Source organism: Daucus carota, chromosome 7 (genome assembly GCF_001625215.2).
Source record: "Daucus carota subsp. sativus chromosome 7, DH1 v3.0, whole genome shotgun sequence".
Lineage (NCBI taxonomy): Eukaryota > Viridiplantae > Streptophyta > Magnoliopsida > Apiales > Apiaceae > Daucus > Daucus carota.
The window spans coordinates 27,027,814-27,048,264 of NC_030387.2; the positions used below are offsets into that span (position 1 = coordinate 27,027,814).

The following is a 20,451-nucleotide window of genomic DNA, read 5'->3' on the forward strand; positions in this document are numbered from 1 at the left end:
GGGTGCCCCTGGCGGGGCCATTAGATCAAAATAGAATCAACTGAATGCAACCAAATGCAATGCAACTGAATGCAACTAAATGCCTAATTTCAAGTTCCGGTATCCAAATGTCATTTTCGACCAGATTTTCAGAATCTATATATATATATATATATATATATATATATATATATATATATATATATATATATATATATATATATATATATATATATATATATATATATTCGAAGGATGAGGTCGAAAATAACATTTGAAAAGTGGAACTTGAAATCAGGCATTCAGTTGCATATGAGGTTGCATTTAGTTGCAGGGGGAGGGGGTAGTATTTTTGCAATTTAGAAACTTAGTTTAGTAAATATGCAATTAATTTAGGAAGATGGTATTTTTGCAAATAAAATTCTAAAAAATAGTATATTTGATAAATTCTCTAAATATTAATAAATTTCAATCAAATTTTATCCATTTCACCCCGTCAAAAATAAAAATTAAAAAGTGACCGAGTGAGTATTTACAGTATTTCTACATGCATACGCAAAGAGAAAGAGCGCTCCAAAGAGAAAGTAAGAAAGTAAAGGTTTAAACACTTTTGTCTTCATAAGAGTAAAGGTTTAATTAAACACTCTTCGTCTTCATACAAACAAACACACACATCAAACTCCGACCTTGAATCAGCTCAACACTTGTAATGATCCTACCGCTGAATCTACTCCTTCACTTTGCTCCACCTTGTTATTAATCGATTCCATCCATGTTTTTACTTGCAGAAAATTAAAGAACTTGGGAGTTGATCAACTTTGTATATATGTCTGGAACAACAAGCCGATCTTGTAGCAGCAGCTCTGGTGGTGCTAACAAGAATCACGATGCTCGAGGCGGCGAGGCAAACCCCCCTCCACCCAATACAAGGTAGTGCCTTTCTAATGGTGGTAGTACTAATTTGCATAATTGTTTGTTTTTTAGTTAGTGATTGTGTGTATATGATGCTTGCCTAATGTGGTGATTATTGCGATAATCGGATTTTTTTATGGTTTGTTATAGAATTGTGAAACTTGGTTTTTGTTGTAGCTTTGAGAAGCCTAGTAATGTGGAAGGAGAGCAAACTTGGGTTATGAATGGTGGTGTGAATTCCGATTCCAGTAGTAATGCTGATTTGCCTGCTAATGGTATTGGATGCTGCTTTTTGTTTGCGTATCTTTGTTTTGTTGGTTTGTTTGTTTTTGTTTGATGTGTGGTGTGATGTTCGGGTTTCGTTTTGTTGGTGATGTTTGTTGCAGGAGGAGCTGATGTACAGCTTGGTGTTAAGCAGGCTGTTGTGGCATCTCAGAAAAGCACCAGGAGTGTGCGAGAAGCTACAGCGACGAATGTTCCTGCCGTCAGCTCCAGCATAATGGCTTCCTCTACCCTTGTCGAAGGTCACATTTTTAAATGTCACATTTTAGGTGTTTAACATGGTATGTTAAGGATATGAAGTTTTTTATGTAATAAGCTGATAACAGTTGGTAGTACAGGTGGAGGTTTTCCGCTGCAGTTTGGATCAGTAAGTCCTGCTTTGATGCAGGTAGGGTTGAAATAGGCTATTCTGTGGCTAACTCACCACTGCAATTTCTTTGACTTGTTGAAATATTGAATTGCGTGTGCTTACAGGTACCTCATCCAACTAGCTCAACACCTCCAAATATGGATAACCAGAAACGAGACCAGGTTTGTACTTTCTTGCCTTGTTTTGCATGTTCATATCCAACTGGTGCTTGCTTAAGAACTACTACCTCTTTCCTCTTTTAGTTGTCCCTCTGACTTTTTGCACATTTTTTAAGGGGCATTAAAATAGTTCTAAAAATTATAATCAGTATCTTCTATTTTTAAATGAAAATTTTACTTATTTTTTCACTCAAAAAGTAAAAATAATGTTTAGAAAAGTTTGATTAAAAGTTGGGTTTGTCATCAAATAGAAAAACTATTTATAATGGAGTCCTTTTTCCTCCAAATCTCTTTTGCATGATACATTTGATACACATTTGGAAAATATATTGGGAATTGAAAGTTTCAGACTGATGAGTAGGATAGTTGTCTTTTTATATGAATAAAATGTAGGCTTATACAAACCATCTTAGCCTGCAAACTTAAACTAAGGTAAATAAGTCGAAGAGTTTATATTTAGTGGTTCATAGATACGTTTTGGTGAATTAAGTATATTAGTTATATATTTTGTATTAAGAATGTTTGGTCGATCCTACTTTTATTTTCAGTGCATCCCCCTGTTGATATTGGTAACCTCTGGAATCTGGAGGTCAGTTGAGTTGGTAGGACAAAAAGTTCTTTGGGGAGCATTTACCTATATATATGGGTGTATATATACAATGATTACTAAGTGTTTCGGGTGTGCTGCTATAAGTGTTGAAATAAACTAACACTATGATATATGTAATTTTGTCAGAGTGTCATGTGCTGTGTTTTTTTCAACATGAATCCGGAGGTGTCCTTTGTCCCTAATATGGTTATATGACATGATTAAATTCATTATGGAAATATGATTAGTTCTTCCGTTATCATCCTTTGCTAGGAAAGATCTGATGTTTCCCTTTCCGGCTCTTGAATTTTGTGTTTGGCAGGCTCTTTATAATGATTACTTAAGAGCTGCACCAGTTCTGCGCCAGTTGGAAGGTATTCTAGACAAGTTAACTCCACAAACCTTTGATAGACTATTCGAGCAAGTCAAACAAGTTAATATTGACAATTCCGGTACTCTAGCTGGTGTGATATTCCTAATACATGACAGAGCTCTGATGAAACCGGCATTTTGTAAAATTTATGCTGACTTCTGCTATCGTCTTTCTCGTGAGTTGCCTGATTTTAGTGAAAACAATGAAAAAATTACTTTTAAAAGGCTCCTTATAAACAAGTGCCAGGAGGAGTTCGAGAGAGGTGAGAGTGAACAAGAAGAAGCTAACAGGCCCGAAGAAGAAGAAGCTGAGACTAAGCAGTCCGACGAAGAAGGGAGAAAAAAGAGAATCCAGGCACGAAGGCGAAAGTTGGGCAACATCATACTAATTGGGGAATTATACAAGAAAAAGATGTTGACAGAAAGAATCATGCATGAATGCATTAAAAAATTGTTGATTCAGTATCAGAATCCTGACGAGGAAGATGCAGAAATATTGTGCGAATTGATGAGCACAATTGGACGGATGATTGACCATCCCAAAGCCAAGGTTCACATGGATGCATATTTCGACAAAATGGCCAAGCTGTCTAATAACATGAAACTTTCTTCTAGGGTGAGATTTATGCTGACAGACTTAATTGACCTGCGGAAGAATCAATGGCAGCAGAGGTGGAAAGCTGAAGGTCCAAAAAAGATCGAAAAAGTGCATAGAGAGGCTGCCAATGCACGGCAAACTCAATCTAATTGGTTTACTGGTAGACCAAGTATGGGATTTTCTTATAGACGTCAGCAATCCATAGACTATGCATCAGGAGGATCTAGTATATCACATGCCGCTGCTCGGGGTGCTTACGGTGCACATTCAGATTTACATGGTATTGGATGATTTCTTTTTTGCTTGCGTGTTGTTGTTTTGTTTGCGTGTTTTTGTTTTGGGTGTATTTTTATGTTTGAATTTTCATAATATATGTGATATTTGTTGAAGGAGGAGTTGATGCACAGGTCAGTGTCAAGCCGGCTATTATGTCATCTCAAAACATCACCAGGGGTGGGCCAAAAGTTCCAGCTGTGAATGCTTCTGCTGTAAGCTCCAGTATAATGCCCCCCTCAACCCTTGTAAAAGGTCACATTTTTCAAATGTTACATTATAGTAGGTGTTTAACATATTATGTAATGAGGTTTTTTCTATTATAAGCTGATAACAGTTTTTTGTAGTACAGGTGAAGGTTTTCCACTGCAGTTGGGATCAACAAGTTCTGGTTCGATGCAGGTAGGGTTGAGATCTGTTGGAAAGAGTGTATGTTGTAGGCTATATTGAAGCTCACTCACTGGTATATTGTCTTTGATTTCAAGTTTAAAAGATGAAATTTATTGTTCTTACAGGTAACCGCTCGAACTAGCTCAGCACTTCCAAATTTGGATGAACAGAAACAAGAACAGGTTTGTACATTCATGCTCTCTTTTTCTGTACTTTTAGGTTATTTAAGTGTTCGGATAATTTTACTTAGAAGTCTAGTGGAGTGTTTGATAGTTTAAACTAATAAATTAACATTTTTAAAATTGAAAATATATTATTTAATTCAAGTGTAAACGAAGAGTAACTTTTTCAGGAAAATTGAAGACCGGACAATTGATTTTGATAGGATTCAATCATATCTTATCATATGTTATCTTAGTCATCTGATGTTGATTTGCTCTTTTCAAAATTAAATAGAGGGATATAAATTGCGAGCACATAGTACATAGATATGACACATAATCATAAGTATGCTTTGATGTAGTGATGTTAGTTTATAATAATTCTAAAATGGCGCATAAACCAACTTTTTTGTTGAAAATTGCACTTATCAATATGTTAACATAATTTAATGCCATTATTTGAGCTAAGCATAAAATTATAACTATACAATTTAAGAATAGGATGATATAAAATTTTAATTTGACATTTCCTTATTCACGAATAAACAGTAAAATAGATTTGTTATAATATTGATGACAAAATGATACAGAAACAAAGTGTAAATGCATCAACTTGAAAATAGAGGGGAGCAGAGTATTATAAACGATGTGATAGGTGAATGTCATATGTAGGGTCATGTGGGTAAAACAGTTGTTGCTTAACCGTTAGGTTAGAGTTTCAAAGACGAATCACTCGCGAGAAGTTGGACCGTTCAGGAACATCTGAGCTGCATTCTCACAAACTTTATCATCCTAATCATTGACAAAAGGCTATTCAGAGCCAAGAAGAGATAAACAAATGACATCTAAATTCATTATAGAAATATGGTTAAAAGTGGTGAGGAATAGTTCCCAACCAACCCTAACCAGACCCGAAATAACCAAGAACCGAGAAGACTGATATTTTATAACGGAATCGAAACCATTATTGTAACAGAATCGAACTGAAACCATTATTGTAACAAACATGACCGTAAATTATGGTTGAGTTCGGTTTTGAAAGAAATAAATATACGCCTTGACTTTTAATCTCTCATATTTCTGAGGATTCAAGACTTTTTGATTTTATATTCTAATGCAAGAAAAAAATTAAAGTATAGCTTGTACACTGTTATTATAACTTGTGACCAAGTTGTTTAAAATTGAATCCAAATCTCAAATTATAAATTCCAGTATTATTTCACAATTCAAACTTTACCAAAAAATATTTAGCTTAGATATAATACTCATAGTCGTAGCCCTAAACTTTTACTTCTCAAATCATATCAAAATAAGGGGTCTAAACTTTAAAATTCCTTCAGCTCCATTAATAACAAAAATAATCTCCTCTACATTAATCACAAAAATCAGCTCCACTCCATTATAAATTGTCGCCACCCCAAAAGTGCACACTAATTGCAAGCATAAGTAGCCGTCCAGTGTGACACCCGCATAAGTAGCAACACAAAGCAAATTTTGTCATTATAATTATATAACATACTCCGTATGCCTAAAAAGCTGATTACAACTTGCATGAACTAACCTACACCTATTTATTTGTATGGTTATAGCAAATAGAGATCAACTATTTCTTAATGATGTTATATCTATTTCTTATTAAAAGCAGAATAATTAACAATTCTAGAAAAAAGCGGCTCTGTAAGTCAGGAACTCGATGTTTTTTACTCCGATTTTGCAACTGTTTTTGTGATTTTCTGCATTTGACTGATTTGAGAGGTTAATTTAGTGAAAACTAGTAAGATCTTTTGTTCTTGAACTAGTTTGACTTTGATTTGAAGATCTTTCATTCGCGTCTTATTAGCTTCCGCTTCCGAACGATTTTGAGAAAAATTATTTAATTTCATATAATAATGCATTTGTATATTAATTTTAGTCTGCGAAAATTAGCAACTTGTTGAAGCTTGTCTTTGTTCTAACATAAATCATTCTGACTTTTAGTTCAGTGGTCCCATTTATAGTTTATACAAACTAGGTTACTAAATACCAACTTTCTGGAGAAAAAAAAGTGAACTTAATTGTCAAGTAATATTTAGCAAATTCCAACTTTTATATAATCTCATTTTTATAATCTTCATCATCCATAATCCAAGTATGCAGATATTTACGTTAGCTATTGAATCTACCATTGATTATTTAAACTCAAATATAGAAAAACCAAATTAAGATGCAAAATATAAGCGGTAAGTAAAATAAAGAATAGAATCAAAGAGTAAGACCCTAACAAATAGTAAAAGGGCAATGCTACGTACCCCAAACTTGTTTACCAAATGATGTGGCAGACAAGTGGATGATTGTGATTGGGTGGTTGATGTATCTACAAGGGGGTCTCATTATAATTGGAGTGGATGCGGCCAATCAGAATTCAACACATCATTCGGGAAAAAAATTTGGGACAACTTTTTGGGGTCTCTAGCATTTTCCATAGTAAAATAAGGAAGAGAATTAAAGACTAAAACCCTGAAAAAGAGAAACCTAAAGTAAGATAATCTAATTTTAAATTTACTGAATATTTTGCAGAACCTGAAGTCATCAGATTAATCAAAAATGTTGAAGGATTGAAATGGATGAGTTTAGTGTTAGACTTGTAGATGTCGATTTTTATGTAATATATGGAATCTTAAAAGACCCAAGTCCGAAAGTAAAATACTACAATATGTTATTAATAGTATTGTAATACATTACTCCCTCCGTCTCACAGTACAAGTCTCTTTTGAAAAATACAAAAACATTAATTAGATAATATTTTCTCACTTGTACCTGTAATAAATGCTTGAATGTGGACTCTTATTCAACCCTCATTAATTGTTATACAACTTTCAAGAAGGGTAATTTTGGAATAATGTCTATATATTTGTATTGGAAATTAAAAGTAGACAAGTGCTATGGGAAAAAAATCTTTCAAAAGAGACTATTATTGTGGGACGGAGGGAGTATATATAAACGGTCCTCGGTTAATTCAGGTTTTGACTTTCAAGAACCGAGCCCTAAACCTGAATTTCCTAAATTTAAAGATATGAACCGGACCCATTATAAGACCCAAACTGGAACAAGTTTTTTTAAATGGTGCAATTCGGTTCCTGGTTCTGACCCAGGAAATGCTCACTCGTTCTCTATATCCTATTTGTTAAGTGACCAATTCTCCTAAAACCTCTAGGTGTTAGGAGGAGGGCTTACCAGGATCATATTCTAATAGGTGTTAAGAGGAGGGCTTACCAGGATCATATTCTAATACTATTTGCTATGAATGATCTGACGTTTCTCTTTTTGGTTCTTGAATTTATGTTTGGCAGGCTCGTTATGATTTCGTGAGAGCTGCACATGTTCTGCACCGGTTGGAAGGTATTCTAAATAAGTTAACTCCACAAAACTTTGATAGACTATTCGAGCAAGTCAAACAGATTAATATCGACAATGCTGGTACTTTAGCTGGTGTAATGTCCCTAATATATGATAAAGCTCTTATGAAACCGACATTGTGTGGAATGTTTGCCAACTTCTGCTATCATCTGTCTGAGGAGTTGCCTGATTTTATTGAAGACGATGAAAAAATTACTTTTAAGAGGTTACTCTTAAACAAGTGCCAGGAGGAGTTCGAGAGAGGTGAGAGAGAACGAGAAGAAACTAACAGACCTGAAGAGGAAGGTGAGACTCAGCAGTCTCGTAAAGAAAGGGAAAAAAAGAGAATCCAAGCACTAAGGTTAAAGTTGGGCAACATCAAACTAATGGGGGAATTATACAAGAAAAGGATGTTGACAGAGAGAATCATGCATGAATGCATTAAAAAACTGTTGGGTCAGTATCAAAATCCTGACGAGCAAGATGTAGAAGTATTGTGCAAACTAATGAGCACGATTGGAGAGATTATTGACCATCGCAAAGCCAAGGTCCACATGGATGCATATTTCGACATGATGGCCAAGCTTTCTGATAATATGAAACTTTCTTCAAGGGTAAGGTCCATGCTGAAGGACTCAATTGACCTGCGAAAGAATCAATGGCAGCAGAGGAGGAAAGTTGAAGGTCCAAAAAAGATCGAGGAAGTGCATAGAGAAGATACCAGTGAACGACAAGCTCAATCTATTAGGTTGACTCGTGGTCATGGATCAAGTATGGGGTCATCTTATAGACGCCAGCAACCTACAGACTTTGCTCCAACTGGTGCTTTTCGTGCGTTACCACAACTACAACCTGGATATGACGTTCAAGATTTTCGTTATAATGAGAGACCCCCTTCTGAGAAATAGGACTTCATCAGTTCCATTTCCCCAGAGGCCAATAGGCAATGACTCTATCACTCTTAGGCCCCCTAAGGTGGCCTGAGTCTGTTAGAGGGCAACCAGCTGCTGCTGGAGGGGAATGTCTATAAGTATTCTTACTGATTACATGTAATATATGATTATATCTGTACCAGTTCATGTTATGTTAGTTTTTATCAGTTGGGTATATATAGGCAGCATTATAAGCAAAAGAAATGGCCTATATGCTATATTAGTGGGTTGATGTTTGATGAATTCATGTATCTTTTTTTTGACAATCCAGGCTTATATGCCTTACAAATAAATATCTGTTCTAATACTTGTTGGGGGTGTCGTGGACAACAAAGGATAAATCCACTATCTAATCAGTGTATCATTTTAAATTAATTATTATTTGTTATTCTGTCAGTTCTAACATTTTTTTTACATTCACTGGCACGCACAAATCACTGATTTTTTTCCCGAAACTTAAACATCACTGATTTTTAATAAATAATCTACGAAACAGGGGTTATATGTACATGTTGGCACAGTTTAAAGTACGAGCTATTTTGATATTTTTATATAAAATATAATAAGAAATTTTGGGCACAATATAGACAAATTTTTTTTAAAAAAAAAACACGCCCCGGTTCGCTGCTTCTTCCCACTCTCACTGTTCACTCAATTTTAGTCTTTCCTCTCCTTTGAATAAACCCTAATTCTATACATATACATATAAATACACATATCTCGCTCCATCTCACTAAAATATTATTTGACCTTCAATCAGCTTAATATTCGTAATGCTTCTAAATTCTAGTGCTCAATACTCTACTTTATTCTGCTCCAGCTTGTTAATTAATCATTCGGATTATGTTTTTACTTGCAGAAATTGTGGAAATTAAAGAAATTGGAGGTGATCAGGGTTTGTATTTATGTCCGTCAATCAAACTAGGGCTGACAAGACTCAGTCTGGACAATATCGAGCAACAGGCCGATTTAGTCGCAGCAACTCTGGTGGTGGTGGTGGTCACCGGAATTACGCCTCGAGAGGCGGTGGGGCAAACCCCCCTTCACGCAGTACAAGGTGCTTTTTGGGTTTTCAGTTTCGTGTTTTTGCGTAATTGTTTGTTTTTTTAGGTAATTGTTGTGTTTTCGGGTTTTGTTTGTTTTGTGATGGAATTGTGAGAATTGGTTTTTGTTTTGCTGGGATGTTGTAGCTTTAAGAAGGGGAATGATGTGCAAGGAGTGCAAACTCGGGTTACGAATGGGAGTGTGAATCTGGATTCTAGTAATAATGCTGCTCTGCCTGCTAATGCTGCACATTCTCAATCACATGGTATTGGATGATTTTTTGTTTGCGTGTCTTTGTTTTGTTGGTTTGTTTGTGTCTTTTTGTTTGGAGTATAGTGTAATGCTCAAGTTTCGTTTATATGTTATGTGCTTTTTGTTGCAGGAGGAGCTGATGCACAGGCTGCTGTGAAGCCGGCTGATGTGTCGTCTCAGAAAAGCACCAGAGGTGTGCCAAAAGCTCCAGTAACGAATGCTCCTGCTGTCATCTCCAGTACAATGGCACCTTCAACCCCTGTAAAAGGTCACATTTTTTAGATGTAACGTTTTAGGTGTTTAACATATCATGTTAATTATATGAGGTTTTTTATGCAATAAGCTGATAAAGGTTAATGGTAGTGTAGGTGGAGGTTTTCCGTTGCAGTTTGGATCAATAAGTCCTGGTTTGATGCAGGTAGGGTTGAATTCTGTTGGAAAAAGTGCGTGTTTAGGCTATTCAGTAGCTTACTCGCCACTAGATTGTGTTTGACTTTTAATTAAAGGATTAAATTGCTTTTGCTTATAGGTACCTGCTCGAACTAGCTCAGCACCTCCAAATCTAGATGAACAGAAACGAGAACAGGTTTGCACATTCTTGCCTTGTTTCTGATATTCATTGCTATGTTTTGCTTGCTTAAGGAGTAAGGACTACTTGTGAGCCTGATCAAAAGTTGTGGTGTATCATATTTCTTCTCGTTTTATGAATGGGAAGTAAAACATTTATAAATTTCAATATTTAATCCTACCCTGAAGCATGATGTTTGCAACCACAAAGAGGCAAATAAAAAAACTACTTATCTAGTAGTCTCCTTTCCCTTAATCTCTTTTGCATGGCACATTGGATACAATTTTTTGAACATCAATTTTGGAATTGATAGTTTCAGAATGATAAGTGGTATAGTTGTCTTTCAAGAAGAATAATCTAGGCCTATGTTCAGATACAAACCATCTTAGCCTGTAAGCTACGAAATAAGGTAACTAGGTAAACAATGTCTATATACCTAGTAATTTGTAGAAACATTATGGTGAACCCAGTATTTTATTATGTTTTATTTTCAGAATTGGGGTGAATCCTAAATATATTTTTTAGTGCATCTTGTGTCGATATTGGTGATTTCTGGAAGTCTCAAGGGTTTTTGGTTAAGAAGTTTAAAGGGGAGCATTTCCCTCTCACTCTATGTGTATGATGGCTACAGTGTTTCACATGTCCTGCCCTAAATGCTGAAATAAATTTATAGTATGAGATATGTTATGTCTTTCAGTCAGGTGTAAATATGATGTATTTTTGGTAGCATGACGCTGAAGGTGTCTTTTGTCCTTAAAATGGTTACATGTCATGATTAAATTATATTATGGAAATTTGAATTGGTTGGCAGTTTTTATCCTGTTTGATATGAACTATCTGACGTTTCCCTTTCTGGCTCTTGACATTATGATTGGCAGGCTCGTTATGATTCCTTAAGAGCGGCACCTGTTCTGCCAATCCAATCCATTCCTAAGCAACAAGTTTCTACACGTAAGTATGTCACAGCTGACCAATCTAGTGCTGTTGATGGGCATTCGGTGTCCAAAGCAAGAAGAGATGTGCAAGTTACTGCTGGTCCACATACCATTCAAACTCAAAAGCCTACCTTACACCCTGTTACTGGGATGCCTATGCAAATGCCATTTCACCAGTCACAAATTCCAGCTCAATTTGGTGGTCTTAATCCACAACTGCAGTCACAAAGCATGGTGAATAGTTCTATTCCGGTTCCCATGCCCATACCCATGACAATGCCCTTCCCTATGGGAAATCAAGGAGTGCCACAACAAGTTTATTTTCAAGGAGTGCCACCTCATATGCTGCCACCTCATAGTGTCATGCATCAGGTCCAGGGTACCAAATTAACATCACAAATGGGTACCCAGTTGCCTCATTTGGGCAATATCGGGATGAACATCAATCCTCAGTTTTCTCAACAGCCAGGAGATTTCGGCAATGCACGGAAAACTGTCAAGATAACTCATCCAGATACTCATGAAGAGTTGAGTTTAGTTAAAAAGGCTGATACTTCCATAGAAGCTGGATCTTCGGCTGCGCGATCACAACCCAGTATACCCCCTCCATCCCAACCTATTCCAACTTTTCCACCTGCTCATCCAGTAAACTCCAACCCTAATTCTTACATTCAGGGTTCCATCATTTTAAAAGGTCCTAGTTCTCTTCTTTCATCCAGTAACCAAATTGCTCCAAGTTTGCAGGTGCCAAAGTTACATAATCAGGTTTTTGCCCTTCACTAACTACCTATTTCCTTGATTATTATATACTGATGTCCTGATGCATGTTATAAATAATTTTTTTAAGATTCTGAACAGGCTTAAATGTTCGTAATATATACTCACCATGTTCAGCATATATGCAGGTCCCGGTGATGCCAGTGGCTGACCAATGTGGTGAGAAGAATGCAGAATCTTTATTGCCAATAAGCTTGTCAACTGTTGAGAAGACTATTCCTATTATTTCTAGCCGAGAAGGAGAAGCTACCTTAGTTCCCAGTCAAATAGATGCTGAAAATATAACTGGAAGGTTGTTACAGCAGTCAAAGTCTACATTGATACCTGTTCAAAGTAGGCCAACTATTGGAGTATCTGATTCAGTTTCTGCAGTTGAACCTAAAACCGACTTTCTCTCCTCTACTTCTCCTGAAATCACCGAGCATCTCCCATCAATGGCCTCCAGTACTACTCTAGGCACAAAGACGGATGCTTCCAAATCCGATGATAATAATAAAAAGCCCGGTAAAAAGATTCATTCCTTACTACAGAATCAGGTATTTTTCTGTTTTGAAGGGCCTCTATTACACCATCATTCTACTTGATCATTTATAGTTTTGGTTTGGATTTGACTTATTCTCTTAGCTTGGTCAACAGTCTACATCTGGTTTGCCTTCGTCACTCAAAAATGAGGAAATCATAAAATCTTCTCCTTCACCAGAAGCTGGGCCAGCACAGGATGATATCAGGGAATCAGAAGGGACTGCTGTTGACTTGAGAACAGATAGTACCGAGGTACAGGGAAATTTTGATATGGCAAAAATTGATGGTGATGATTCTGTTAAGATATCTGCTGAACTTGCAATGCTTAATAAAGCACAGTTTGATGACTCTGAAGAAAATGCTTCTGGATATGTGAGAAGCCCAAAATCTATTTTACCAAGAGTGTCTGGAAATGGAGATAAAACTGATAGTCCTGTTGTGGATGTAAAAGATGAACAGCAGGAGTTGAAGGTACCTGAATCCGTCAGGGAAGGTGGAGCAGATAATGTATTAGCTTCTACTTCTGGGGCAGTGAACTTCTTGATTACAAAAACTTCTTTGCTGTCTCTTGGAGCCAGAATCACGCATGATGCTGATAAGAATTTGGCTCCAGATGCCTCTACAAACAACAATGATGCTGTTGGTAGAACAGAAGCTTTAAGTACAGTCTCCGGTATGTTGGGTCAGAACTTCCCTATTCTTTCAGTTTCGTCCCAATCTGAAATGCCTTGTGCAACTGAAGTTGCTAACATTGACTCTGACAGCACTGGGTTACTTTGTCCATCAACTGATTCCAGAGATAAGCCTATGCTGCAGACAAATGTATCTAAGAATACACTTGCTAGAGGGAAAAAAAAGAGAAAAGAAGCTCTACAAAAGGCTGACCGTGCTGGTACAACTACTGATCTCTATATGGCATATAAGGGTTCAGATGAAAAGAAAGAGACTCTTACAAATGTTGAGAGCTCAGTTACAACTTCCAGCCATGCTAGAGAAGAGATATCTTCTGGTACTTCTCATAAAGAGATACCAAACGAGAGTAAAGCTGAACCTGATGATTGGGAGGATGCTGCAGATTTATCGACGCCAAAACTGGAAAGTTTAGAGGATCAGAACCAACTTGGAGAAGTAAAACATCACATTGAGGATGAAAGTTCGATGACCAGAAAGTACTCCAGAGATTTCCTTCTCAAATTCTCGGAACAGTATAAAGATCTTCCTGATGGTTTTGAGATCACTTCAGATATTACAGAATTACTGACAGTGTCTATGGGAAATGTTCCTCGTGAAAAGTTGCAGATTCCAGGGAGAAATGTTGATAGGTCAATGGAGAGATCTCGATCAGGTCGCCGTGGTAGTGGCATGAATTTTGATGAAAAACGGAGCAAGGTACCTGGACCTTTTCCCTCTGGGTTGGATATGGGCTATGGAAATCATGGAAATAATGTTGTCTTCCAACCTGGAGGGAATCTTGGTGTGTTAAAAAATTCACGTGCTCAAGTACCAGTTATGTATTCTGGGGTCCTATCTGGGCCAGTGCAGTATATGAATCAACAGTTTGGCATGCAGCGAACTAACTCTGATGCTGAGAGATGGCAACGGACAAATAGTTTTCAGAGGGGTCTTATACCTTCCCCTCGGACTCCTTCACAGATGATGCATAAAGCTGAGCGGAAGTATGAGGTGGGTAAAGTAACTGATGAGGAACAGGCAAAGCAAAGGCAATTGAAAGGTATTTTAAATAAGTTAACTCCTCAAAATTTTGAAAGACTATTTGAGCAAGTCAAACAAGTAAATATTGACAATGCCGGTACTCTCACTGGCGTGATATCTCAAATATTTGATAAAGCACTTATGGAACCTACATTTTGTGAAATGTATGCCAATTTTTGCTATTATCTTGCTGGCGAGTTGCCTGATTTTATTGAAGACAATGAAAAAGTTACTTTTAAGAGGTTACTCTTAAACAAGTGCCAGGAGGAGTTCGAGAGAGGTGAGAGGGAACAGGAAGAAGCTAACAGAGCTGATGAAGAAGGTGAGACTAAGCAGTCTGACGAAGAAAGGGAAGAGAAGAGAATCCAGGCACGAAGGCGAATGTTGGGGAATATTAGACTGATTGGGGAATTGTACAAGAAAAAGATGTTAACAGAAAGAATTATGCACGAATGCATAAAGAAACTGTTGGGTCAGTATCAAAATCCTGATGAGGAAGATATAGAAGCCTTGTGCAAGCTAATGAGCACAATTGGAGAAATGATAGATCATCCCAAAGCCAAGGAGCACATAGATGCATATTTTGACATGATGGCCAAGCTATCTAATAACATGAAGCTTTCTTCTAGAGTGAGGTTCATGCTGAAGGATTCAATTGACCTGAGGAAGAACAGGTGGCAACAGAGGAGGAAGGTTGAAGGTCCGAAAAAGATTGAGGAAGTGCACAGGGATGCTGCTAATGAAAGGCAGGCTCAAGCTAACAGATTGGCCCGCACATCGAGTATGAATTCATCTTCTAGAAGGGTTCAACAACCTACGGACTTTGCTCCAAGAGGGTCAAATGGATTATTGTCTCCAAATGCACAATTCGGTGGTTTTCGTGGAGTACCACAAACACCACGCGGATATGCTACTCAGGATATCAGGACAGATGAGAGGCATCTTTTTGATAGCAGAATCGTCTCAGTTCCATTGTTTCAGAGGCCCCCTGGTAATGAGTCTATTACCCTTGGGCCGCAAGGTGGTCTTGCCAGGGGAATGTCTATTAGAGGACAACCGTCTATGTCAAAGATACCCTTCTCTGATATGCACAGTTCAGATTTCAGGGGAACTACAACCAGCAATGGCTACGGTTCTTTGACAGACCGACCAGCCCACGGTTCAAGAGAAGAACTTTTTTCAAGAGTCTCTCCTGATAAGCTTGTCAGTCCAGCTACTTCTGGCCATATGAATTTAAAGGATGGAAATCTGACTTACAGGAACAGGGAAGTACAGCATCCAGATCAGGTTTTAAACAGATCTCGACCAAGTACACCTCAAACCAGAAGTACGGAGTCGAGTTCTGTAGGAAACATTCCTCCAGAGAAGGTGTTGCCTAAAGAACAACTGCGGAAAATGTCAATGGAAACTATAAAAGAATTCTACAGGTATGATGAAACCTTGTTGCTAACATGTGGTGGTTCTTTAATATATTTATCTGTATCTGTTCTTTTAATATGATGGATTTCTGTTGCCGGTATTATCTATTTATCTGTGTACAATAGATGTGGTCATGTGGGTATTCCTGAGGAAACAAAATATGGTTGAGAAGTTTTATATACAAATGGACCATATGAAGTACTGCAAATGTTCTTTTGTGTGCAAACAGTTTTCTTTAGTTCAAGGAGCACTATGAAGCTTTGTGCTTGGAATTTGCACTCTATAATAAGCAAGCGTTTTAACATGTTGATTGTTAGAAATAGAACTATTTACATCTGAGGAATAAAGGAATATACTGGATCTTTTTATCCCCTTTTGGTATTTAGTTTACTAAAGAACCCTGATCATTGATGACCATATTAGGTGAGATTTTTTTAATTTTTTGTTTGAGCTTTTGATGAGAGGAAGGTCAGGTTACAAGTTCCTTTGGTTTATTTGTCGTCATTCAGGCTTTTGATTTTCTAAAACATTACCTTGGACTAGAGTGCTAGCAGTAGCTCTAGATCCCGTTTGGGTGAGCTTATAATAATTACTTATGACTTAAGTGACTTGATGTGATAAGTTAGAAGTGAAAATTTGAAGTTAGTATCCGTTTGGGTAATTTTGTATTATGGGCAACTTATATTTATTACAAATGTAATAATAAAAATAAAGTAGATAGGTTGTCCATTTAAATAATGATATAAACTTTTATCATTCAAAATTGTAAAAATAAGTTGTTCAAAAAATACCTTCTACCAACTTCTGGCTTTAAGCTATTTTTTTAACTTTAATTTTTGTATGACTTAATACTCAAACAGGCCTTTTTCAACTTAAAGTCAAAAATTACCTGAAGCTCCTGGCCTAAAGTTTTCCCAAACAAGCTCAAGCTCTATAGAAAGCCTTTTGAATTCTGAGGAAGAATCCTTTTTGAAAAATATATGTTCAGGCCAAAACTTCATATTTAAGGCTAGAATATGGCTTAATCTTCAATTTATGTAGTTATAAACAATTTACTATTACCAATATATTGTACTAATAGTCTGCAGTTCCTAACAGGATGGAATAATTACTTGACACAGTTGTTGCATTATAGTCTAGTTATACATCCATAAGTAATCAACTATGTAATTATTCAATTAACAAGAATTCTTGCATCCCCGAGAATCAGGTGCCAGTGCAGTGGGTTGGTGAAAAATCCCTCTGCTTCCTAGATTATAACATATAAATATGTGTATATAAAAAGACAATCAATATCTGTAGTTAGATGTATAATTCGCCTAATGGTCGCCTAGGCGAGGCTGGCGCCTAGCATAGCCTTTGACAAGTGTGCTATTTTCTGACTGGAGTTTAGTGTACAAGCTATTTCTTTCAAGATACGAAATGAGCAGCCGGAAACGGCTGTCCCTACCTAGAGAGGGGCAGCGGTACCACACTCGTCCATGCTTGTAGGTGAACTCCCCTATGCATCCCGGATAAGGTGTTAAGAACGTGCGCTTCCCTTATGCATCCAGCCGTTTCACTGAAGTGAATATTTGTTTTTTATGCTTGAAGACAATGACTGGTATTAGATTGGAAAGCATATAAATTGAGATGACGGCACTGCCAATTGGGAATTAATATATTTCTTTTGGCTTAAGGTCCAGATCTTACACCTCCACCCAGGAGGATATTATGCCTTGCTAAGTCTCTCAACATTGTCTCGCTTCTGTTACTTATGTGAGATATAAATTTAAAGGCCTTTGTTTTCGCCGTAGTTTGAGTTATGAGTTAGATGAAGGCCACTAGTGAATTTTTTTTAGCTTTTTTTAAAAAAATCTGAACTGTTGTGTAAAATCTCCTTCTCAAGTGTTTCTCTGAAGAACTTACAAGTTCTGTCTTGTATTGTTAGGCCTTGTTGTAAAATCCATGAGAGTTATTTAGCTTATTCAATGTAGTGTTAACACCTCAACAATTTCTTGTTGCATGAGAGATTATAATATGAAGTTATAACTTGACATAATGTAGTTTCAGTTTTGAAAATTATATCAGTGGTGGGCTTGTAGCACAATTTAAATTGAGCAGAATGAGCCTGAAATAACATTATAGTGAAAATATGAATCTCTTCAGACAACTGTGCGCATTTGGAATTACAAGATGCTAAAACCTGACTAGCTAATTAGAAATGTTTAGAAGATATGATTGTAAGTTTGAAATAAGAAGCTTCAACTTGCTAGAGTTTCTGTTTGCTTCTAATTGATATGTCTGGTATCTGACGATAGATTTGATTATATGTGACTAGTATAGTTTAATGGTTTTCGTACTGCTTTTCGTACTGGTGAGCTAGAGGACATTAACAATGATTCTGATGTGACACCTGTCTTAGGGTCCATGGTGTTTACATGTAAATTTCTATTTATGAATTTATATGTATTATAGTATATTACTGTAAGTGCTATTTATTAGCAATCATACAGCTAGAATGAATGAATGAATTTGAAATTATTGTCTGCAAAAGAAGTGAACCATGGTAGTGACCTTTATTGATGGCAGTTCAGTTCAGTTTCTCCAGTAGGGACCTGCTTGATCACTGTGTCCTTTTCTGATAGATTTTTGCAAATATTTTACTTTGATTGGTGTATGATTGTAGCTGATCAGTTAAGTTTGACATATCCCGGTTGTTGTCAATATATTATTTTGAGTTGATAACAGGTTGTTTGTTCATCATAGTTGTAAGTTGTAACAGTTAATTTTTTTACTATTAACTCAAATATGCTCTAATATCTCAGCGCTAAAGACGAAAAGGAAGTTGCCCTGTGTGTCAAAGATCTAAATGCTCCTAGCTTTTATCCGTCAATGATATACCTCTGGATATCTGATTCCTTTGAGAGGAAGGACATGGAAAGGGATCTACTAGCAAAGCTTCTTATCAACCTTGCAAAACCGCAGGATGCCTTGTTAAGTCAACCTCAACTCGTGGAAGGGTATGATATTACAATTTACTTTTAACAAATGATACTGATTCAAAAGTTAAGCCCAAGTCAACAAATACTATCTGCTGTTGCTTTTGCCAGGTTTGAATCAGTTCTAGCTAGTTTGGAGGATGCTGTAACTGATGCCCCTAAAGCACCAGAATTTCTTGGTGGAATCTTTGCAAAAGTTGTACTAGAAAATGTGCTTCCATTGGCAGAAATCGGAAGGTTGATTTATGAAGGTGGGGAGGAACAAGGACAGCTTGTAGACAGCGGACTTGCAGCTAAAGTTATTGGAAGGGTCCTGGAGATTATTAAAATAGAAAAAGGAGATGCTGTTTTGAAACAGATTTGCACTGGTTCTAGTTTAAGTCTAGAAAACTTCCGGCCTCCAAACTCTAAAAGACCATCGAGCTTAGATCAATTTATCTAGAGTCTACTACTGTAGCCATGTCAGTTATCAGCACAGGAGAGATTATGTCCCGCTCTATCCACCTGGTTTTGCAGATATAATGATCTCGTCCATTTTTTTAGTAGGACATGAGAACCCCCATCATCTATAATATTTTTTGAAATACATAGGCAGCCAATTTTTTTTTGTTAGACATGGTAAACTATTAGTTGGGGGGAGAACCCCCATCATCTATAATATTTTTGAAATACATAGGCAGCCAAATTTTTTTGTTAGACATGCAAAACTTTCAGTTCCCCAATAATTATTGCTAATCTGATCTGCTAAACTTTCAGTTTCTCAACGATTGTAATATGATAATTGCAGGACAGAGGGCACTCTTTTGAGCCTCAGGTCTATAAGTCCCTTCTAGCCTCTAGGTCCATCGGAGCATTATCATTATGATGATTTAGATTTGTGATTATGGTTTAAATTTAAATCTTCCTCTACATTTCGAAATGTCAATTATGATTATAGTTTGTATTTACATCTTCTTCTGCTTTTAAAAATGTTAATTACAAGAGAGTTTATTTTTCTCTTGAGAATTTGATTATAGTTCTAAGAGTAAGTGTCAAATTTTTTTCTCAAATGACGTGACAAACATATAACTAATTTTAATTGGGTAATTGACTGTATACAAGGTCTCATTATTACTAGCGTAATTTCATTTTTATTATTATTATTATTAGCATGAGTTGAACCAATGATATTTTACATGTATTTGAATTTGAGAACATTTTCTGGGGTAACTAGCATTTTTCTAGTTCTAGTTAGTATTTTCCTGGTTCTAATTACGAAGATGTCAACACACCTGAATATATTTAAATAGATCCTCCCTGAGCGATTCATATACTTCTGAATCATATATAGTTTTATATCACGTGATTACATCTCCACGTTGCAACTTGTAAGCAGGCAACAGCCAAATAAATTCATTACACCTCAAACATTGATTCACTTGATTAAATTGATTTAAAGCTTTGAAGAATTTCTTTAGTTTTGCACTTTATTTATGTTGATTTTATTAAATTCAAGTTAGATTAAAAGTTTTTTTATTTATTTATATTTTTACTCTTTAAAGTGGAATCTTGAAGCTTCCATAATATAACTATCAAACAACCAAATAGGTAAAATTTAAAGGGAAAAAATATCATTCAGATATTTTGAAAAAAATATCAAATAACATTACTCATTTAAAATTCAGATATTTTATTTATTTAACTCAGTCAATTGATTAGTTTATAAGAGCAAGTCCAATAGGTGTGCTAAATCAAGTCTTAAATCCAAAAATAAGGAATATGGGATAAAATTGCACTCCAACACTATGCTAGTGATGTGCTAAATCACTAGCACAAGCCTCCCCTTCCCTATTTTTAGAATATGCTAGCC

General features: G+C 36.3%; 2 protein-coding genes across 5 annotated transcripts; both read left to right on the forward strand.

Annotated features, from left to right (window-relative positions):
• The first annotated feature begins 547 nt into the window (after positions 1-547).
• LOC108196917 (uncharacterized) lies at positions 548-8,698 on the forward strand. 4 transcript variants are annotated; one of them, XM_064081703.1, is made up of 11 exons: positions 548-685; positions 768-909; positions 1,069-1,166; positions 1,278-1,415; positions 1,512-1,561; positions 1,648-1,704; positions 2,613-3,540; positions 3,651-3,788; positions 3,886-3,935; positions 4,049-4,105; positions 7,414-8,698. In XM_064081703.1, the coding sequence occupies exons 2-11, from the start codon at positions 806-808 to the stop codon at positions 8,365-8,367; spliced, it is 2,574 nt and encodes an 857-aa protein (XP_063937773.1). In that variant the 5' UTR covers positions 548-685; positions 768-805; the 3' UTR covers positions 8,368-8,698. The 4 variants fall into 4 exon arrangements, with proteins under 4 accessions (XP_063937773.1, XP_063937770.1, XP_063937772.1 ...); XM_064081700.1 differs by having other exon boundaries at positions 554-685; positions 1,500-1,561; positions 3,886-3,962; positions 7,414-8,515; XM_064081702.1 differs by having other exon boundaries at positions 554-685; positions 1,500-1,561; positions 7,414-8,515.
• Positions 8,699-9,002: 304 nt separating this feature from the next.
• On the forward strand, positions 9,003-19,300 carry LOC108195993 (eukaryotic translation initiation factor 4G). Its single transcript, XM_017363038.2, has 11 exons — positions 9,003-9,161; positions 9,251-9,448; positions 9,582-9,700; positions 9,818-9,955; positions 10,056-10,105; positions 10,217-10,273; positions 11,134-11,955; positions 12,096-12,503; positions 12,604-15,629; positions 18,429-18,623; positions 18,714-19,300. The coding sequence occupies exons 2-11, from the start codon at positions 9,297-9,299 to the stop codon at positions 19,042-19,044; spliced, it is 5,298 nt and encodes a 1,765-aa protein (XP_017218527.1). The 5' UTR covers positions 9,003-9,161; positions 9,251-9,296; the 3' UTR covers positions 19,045-19,300.
• The last annotated feature ends 1,151 nt before the right edge of the window (positions 19,301-20,451 follow it).

What these genes read in the sequence shown, in the direction of transcription:
- LOC108196917 (XM_064081700.1), top strand. Translation starts at nt 806, where the DNA reads ATGTCTGGAACAACAAGCCGATCTTGTAGCAGCAGCTCTGGTGGTGCT. An exon ending in TTCCTCTACCCTTGTCGAAG is followed by an intron (nt 1,416 to 1,499) that starts GTCACATTTTTA and finishes AGCTGATAACAG; the next exon opens with TTGGTAGTACAGGTGGAGGT. An exon ending in TGAGATCTGTTGGAAAGAGT is followed by an intron (nt 3,963 to 4,048) that starts GTATGTTGTAGG and finishes TTGTTCTTACAG; the next exon opens with GTAACCGCTCGAACTAGCTC.
- LOC108195993 (XM_017363038.2), top strand. Translation starts at nt 9,297, where the DNA reads ATGTCCGTCAATCAAACTAGGGCTGACAAGACTCAGTCTGGACAATAT. An exon ending in TAAGTCCTGGTTTGATGCAG is followed by an intron (nt 10,106 to 10,216) that starts GTAGGGTTGAAT and finishes TTTTGCTTATAG; the next exon opens with GTACCTGCTCGAACTAGCTC. An exon ending in CAACCTCAACTCGTGGAAGG is followed by an intron (nt 18,624 to 18,713) that starts GTATGATATTAC and finishes TGCTTTTGCCAG; the next exon opens with GTTTGAATCAGTTCTAGCTA.